At 68.0% G+C, this 5711-nt stretch overlaps 1 protein-coding gene across 1 annotated transcript; it reads right to left on the bottom strand.

Annotated features, from left to right (window-relative positions):
- Positions 1-578: 578 nt before the first annotated feature.
- HRH3 (histamine receptor H3) lies at positions 579-5455 on the bottom strand. The gene is made up of 3 exons (XM_045795545.2): positions 4903-5455; positions 3691-3857; positions 579-2662 (listed from the first exon to the last, which is right to left on the bottom strand). Exons 1-3 carry the CDS (start codon positions 5150-5152, stop codon positions 1742-1744), a joined length of 1338 nt encoding a protein of 445 aa, XP_045651501.1. The 5' UTR covers positions 5153-5455; the 3' UTR covers positions 579-1741.
- Between the last annotated feature and the right edge of the window lie 256 nt (positions 5456-5711).

The raw sequence follows: 5711 nt of genomic DNA, 5'->3' as shown, positions 1-5711 counted from the left end.
TGACCACCTGGGCTGGGAGCAGTGTCTGTCCCCTCCGTGGAGACTGCAAGGATAGATTGTTCACTGGACCCATGCTCACCCAGCACCATCCTCTCCTTCTCCCTGTCCCCATCTGTTGCCCTCAGGCCTGACTCCAGACCTTTGCCCAGGATGGCTCTTCTACCCAAGGTGCCTCCCCTCCTTGGGCCCATCCCTTCCCCTCCACCCCCGGGGCTCAGCTCCAGTCCCCATGCCTCGGGAAGCTCTGCAGGGGAAAGGTCGTGGCCGAGAAGGATGAGAACCCGAGTCCTGGGGAGCAGGCAGGCTGCACCGGGCCGGGGTGCAGGGCTACAGATCGTATTCTCAAGGCTGGACAGAGCCCCTCCTAGCACCATGCCACCCTCCTAAACAGGTGTGCGTGGATGGGGACACTGCTGGGGCACGTGTCCCTGATCTGGATCAAACCTAGTGTGACAGGCCAGGCCAGCCTTTGCTCCTCACCTGCTCCTCATGCCTTGCTGGGTGGTCTCATATCTCCCCGGGGTCCCCACTGAAGTACAGGAGCTCAGTCCACACACCCCCCAAGAAGTCCTCAGGAATCAGCACCGATAAAAAAATACACTTTACTGTGGACCTCAAAGTCTGCAGGGTAGTGCAGCGGGCACGCAGGGAGCGAGGCATGCAGAGCGCCGACAGGGTGCACAGGACATGGCGAATGGCCCCTCCCCTGGGCGTCCCCGGGGCCCTGTCTCCTCGGGCTGCGCCTGCAAGCCTCGGGACCCTCGGGGCATGGCCAGTTCCCCTCCCACCGTCAGCCCTAGGAAGCTGGTTGAGCAGAGAGCAGAAGGGGCAGCCTTCTGGACAAGCAGGCGTCCGGCCCTCGGGCCCCTCTCAGAGCTGCCAGTCAGGGCCCAGCACCCCAAGCCCGGGGGCGGGGTGGGCAGAAGCAGCTGGCGCAGCTCAGCCGGAAGCAGCAGCGCGAGGAAGGAGGGCGTGGGAGCCCACACCTGCCAATCCAGCCCTGAGCTCCTCAGCAATTTTGTCTCTCTTGATTAAACAGCCAAGGAACATGGAGTTCACGGACGTGTTTTCTTCTTCGTCTTCCTGAAACACCCAGAATGGAAGAGCGGAGAACGGCCGCGAGGTTCTGGAGGGCACTTGATGCGTTGGGGGCAGAGGGAGTTGGAGGGAAGAGGGGTGAGGGAGCGGGCGCCTGGGCTTAAGCAGGGGACAGATAGCAGCAGAGCCAATGGCCCAGGCTTGTTTGGGCGGGGGCGGGGGGGTGCAGGTGTGTGCACGTGTGTGCAGGTGTGTGCACGTGCGGGGCGAACTGCTGCGTCACGGGGCGCAGAGCACACACCCATCACTCGCTTTGGGAAGGACACCAAGCAGTAATTGTGCAAAGGGCGGACACCACTGGCCATCAGACCGTCTGTGGAGGGAGGGTGGGCAGCAGGGCTGGGATGGCCCTGCCCGGTGTAGAGCTAGGGTTTGGGTGGCGGGGCGGACGTCCACATTCCGGGTCAGGCAGCGAGGGCCTCTCTGGCCAGCCCACTGAGCTGCGTCCACCGCAGGCAGGTGGTCTAAGAGATACTGGCATGGCATCTAGGGTGGGCCGAAGACAAGGCGCGGCTCCCACCGGGGAGAGGAGGCAGCTGGGAGGGAGATGGCAGCGCCGGCTGCCCAGGAAACCAGAGCCTCGAGGGGTCGTGGCAGTGGGGGGGCCCTGCCCCAGCACCCCAGGTGCCCGTGAAGGGCCATCTCACTTCCAGCAGCGCTCCAGGGAGCTGTGGGGCTGGATCTTGAGCTTCTGGGGGCAGAGCAGCTTGGTGAAGGCTCGTCGGAAACTGTAGTGGCACAGCGGGTAGAGGACGGGGTTGACGGCCGAGTTGGCCCACAGCAGCCAGAAGGATGTCTCGTACCAGTAGTCAGGGACGCAGTGGCCGTGGCAGGCGGCCCGGATGATCATCAGGAGTGTGTACGGGGCCCAGCAGAGCCCGAAGATGCTCACGATGACGGCCAGCGACTTGGCCACCTTCTTGTCCCGCGACAGCCGGAAGCGCTGGGTGATGCTCTGGGACACCATCTTCATGCGCTTCTCCAGCGAGGCGGATGACGCCGAGGGCTTGGAGCCCCGCTTGAGCGAGCGCGGCCGCTCTGTGCCCCGCGAGGAGCTGCCGGAGCTGGAGGTGGGCGAGGCCGCGGCGCCCCCGCCGCTGCCGCCCCCGAGGGCCGCCTCCCCGGCCTCGGCGCCAGGGGCCGCGTCGCCAACCCCGACCCCGTACCTGTGCAGCGGCAGGGCCTCCCCTCGCGCCCTGTGCCAGCAGCCCCAGCAGCCAGGCGCGGCGGGCGGCGGGGAGGGCTGAGCCTCGGGCGCGGGCTCGGGGTCGCGCGCCCCGTCCAGCCGGCCCCGGGTGCGCCTCTGGATGTTCAGGTAGATGCTCAGGTTGAAGAAGGTGACGCTGAGGAAGGGTGTGAAGAACTCGAGCGTGGAGGCCGTGATGAGGAAGTACCAGTTGTAGAAGAACTCGGCGTAGCAGTGGCCCTCCGGGATGGAGCTGCCGCCGGACAGGTACTCCCAGCTCAGGATGGCCGGCCCGTACAGCAGGAAGGCCAGCACCCACACCAGCACCATCTTCTGCACCGCCCGCCGTGTGTCGCCCTGCTGGGCCCGGTAGGACACCTGCCGTGGGAGATGCCAGCTCAGGAGGGAAGGGCCTCGGGCCCGGGCAGCAGCCACAGTGCCGCTGGGAGCGGTCCCCCGCCGCCCGCCGGCAGCCTCTGGGCCTCGGTGCCTCTGTGCGTTGCCTCCCTGCCCTTGCCGCATGGATCCTACAGTCGGAGAGCCTCCCTCAGATCAGCCCTGAGTGCCACCTCTGCAGACCGCCTGCGCGCTACCCCCGCCAGCGGTGAGCGTCCCCTGTCCACTGATCGCCCACCAAACGCCAGGCTCTGTGCGTGCTTGGCACCTTTTGGATGTCTCAGCAGCTCCACTACCGTCCTCGCTTTCCTGGAGGCTCGGGGCGGGAGGCGGAGAACGCAGGTGGATTGGCTCAAGGAGACAGAGCTGGGGCTTGACCTCGAACCCATGCTCTGCCCTCTGTCCCATGGCCTCTCTAGACTAGCACACGTGAGGTCCCAGCAGAGGGCGCTCAGAGTGACTGGTAGAGCCACCAAGAAGGGATGAGAAGGCAAAGGAGAGACCAGTGCTCCAGCTGCTGCCCCTGCCCGCAGGGCAGTGACATGGGAAGGCCAGGCCGTCCAGCGTCCCTAACTCAGGGTAACCACTCACACCAAGGGAAGCCTGTGGAGCCAGAAGCTGATGCCTGACTTCCTGGGGTACGCTTGTGCATACGTGCACGCGTGCGCGTGGGGAGTTGCCACGAGGGGCCTCTAGCCCAGATCCTCCCTCAGCTCTTAGAACTTTGGACCTGCTGAACTGTGCAGGCTGAACTGTCCCTCTTCCTTCAGGAACACCTGAGGCCAGGTCCAGATAGCGCCTCCTGCCTGTCCCAGGACCCGTCCTACTGACAGCAACTGGCTCCTGAGTGGGCAGCTGACCACAGAATACCTGGATGTTGGGTGTGAGGCCAGCAGGGGCCAGGCTCACCTGGTACTGCCCACAGTGTGGAATGGCCATCCTCTGCTGTGGCCGCTTCTTGACCACCCCCCACCCAGGACTGGACACGGGCAGCGGCATCCCAGACTCACCGCACGGGTGACTGACAGGAAGCGGTCGTAGCTGATGAGAACGATGTTGAAGACAGACGAGGTGCAGAGCAGGTAGTCCACCACCAGCCACAGCTTACAGAGACCCCGGCTAAAGGGCCAGCGGCCGGTCAGCACATAGGGCACATAGAGTGGGATGCAGAAGGCCCCTGTGGGAGAGTAGGGCCAGGGTGGGCCATGGCTGGACAGGTGCCCGGGGTGAGCCCCACCACAGTGGAGAGAAAGGCAGGACTGGAGGGTTGCACAGCGGCCACTTTCCTGGGACCGGCAAGCCTTACCTTGCCCTCCCTTCCACCCTGTCTCTCAGGCACAACCTCTACCCTGCCCCTGGTCTTCAACCCCTGCCGAGCCTCCAGTCCCACTGGCCACTGGCGTCCCTTGGACTTGGGGGCAGGAGGGAAGACCCAGGGGTGGGGATCTCTGGGCACCGTGAGACCCTGAGCCTTGATTTAGTACTTCCAGACTTCCCACCGGTCCTCCCAAGCCCCAAAGGGAGGAAGGAGAATTTCTTCCCTCTCCTTCCGCCTGCTCCCTAATCCGGCCTTTGGGCAGCCCTTCTTCATCAGTTCAGAACACGAGAAAGCCTTTCTCCTGGCTCAAAGGGCCTTTGGATGCCGCCACGCCAGCCGCTCCCACCGCCGCCAGTGTCTGGCAGACGCACCTAGCAGCCCCAACAGGTGTCTGGCGCGCCCCCTCCGCGCGCCCCGCCCCCAAGCCGGCAGCAGCGCACGGACACGTGAGAGCGCGCTCCTCCGAGCATCTCCCCCACCCCCACCCCGCTTCCCCCCCCACCCCCTCCCCCAACACGGCTCTAAAAACTCCCTTCTCTGTCCCCTCCCCCAAACCTCTCCCAGCGCCCTCCGCACGTCCTGAGTCCGCCAGCAGCCTTTGTTTGGCTACGGCGCAGGAGCCAGCGCTGCACCCGGGGCTGCTGCGCCTTGCGCCTTGCCAAGCCCGGCGCGCCGGGGCCCCTTCCCGAGGAATATCCCTCCCGGGCCCCCGTCCTGTGGCGGGGGAGGCAAGGAACTTCGCCCGCGCCCACCGCCCCACGGTTCCCGGACGCCCCCTCCCCAAACAGGGCTCCCCGGCAGGCCGTGTGCCCGAGCAAAAAAGGCACCCTAGTCCATGCTCCAATCCCTGCTGGCCGGGCCGGGCTGGGCACTCCTGGAGTCGGGCGGGGGCTGGGGGCTTTACCCACGAGGAAGTCGGAGATGGCGAGGTTGAGCAGAAAGAAGTTGTTCTGGGTGCGGAGGCTCGAGTCGGCCACGAAGGCGAGCATGACCAGCGCGTTGCCGAGCACCGTGGCCACGATAAGCAGCGCCATGAGCGCGGCCAGCACCGCGGTCCAGGCGGCGGAGAAGCCGCGCGCCCCGCCCGCAGCCGCCGCCTCGCCCGCCAGCGCCCCCGACGCGTTCAGCGGCCCGTCGGGCGGCGTGCGCTCCATGGCCCCGCCGGCTCAGGCGGCGCCGGGGCGCGGGGCAGGGCGCGGATCGCCGGCCGGGCGGCCGGGAGGGGCCCCGGCCCGGGAGCCTGGTGTTTGCGGGCTCTCGGCCCGGCCGGCTTCCCCGGGGGGTGCCCGGCGCATGGTCCGCGGGCGCTGAGGCCCGGGACGGGGCCGGAGCGGGCGGCGCCGAGGGGGCCCGGGCCGGAATCCGGGCCGAATGGGGCCAGCGGAACCACCGCTACAGCCCGAGCGGACCTGGAGCGGAGCGGGAGCCCGAGCCGCCGCCAGAGCGCCGGTGCGCCCGGAGTGCAGCGCGCAGCCGAGTGCGCCCCGCGCCCAGCCCGCCGCCCCCCGCGCCCCGCGCAGCGCCCCCGCCATTGGCTGCCGCCCGCGCCCCGCCCCCGCCCCGCCCCCGCCCCGCCCCGCCCGGCGCCGGCAGCACCACGGACAGCGCCGCGTGCCCGCCGGGCCGCTGGAGCCCCAGCCAGGAGGAGCGCACGGCGGCTGGCGGAGAGCCCGGCCCGAGCGGGCGGGCGCCGGGGCGGGGGGCGCCCCTGCT

This window comes from Ursus americanus, chromosome 22 (assembly GCF_024610735.1).
Source record: "Ursus americanus isolate L20-20 chromosome 22, mUrsAme1.1.p, whole genome shotgun sequence".
Lineage (NCBI taxonomy): Eukaryota > Metazoa > Chordata > Mammalia > Carnivora > Ursidae > Ursus > Ursus americanus.
Note: the sequence above shows the minus strand (reverse complement) of the source record. Positions and strands in the feature narration are given on the sequence as shown.

What these genes read in the sequence shown, in the direction of transcription:
- HRH3 (XM_045795545.2), bottom strand. Translation starts at nt 5,152, where the DNA reads ATGGAGCGCACGCCGCCCGACGGGCCGCTGAACGCGTCGGGGGCGCTG. An exon ending in CATCTCCGACTTCCTCGTGG is followed by an intron (nt 3,858 to 4,902) that starts GTAAAGCCCCCA and finishes ACTCTCCCACAG; the next exon opens with GGGCCTTCTGCATCCCACTC. An exon ending in TCCTGTCAGTCACCCGTGCG is followed by an intron (nt 2,663 to 3,690) that starts GTGAGTCTGGGA and finishes CTCCCACGGCAG; the next exon opens with GTGTCCTACCGGGCCCAGCA.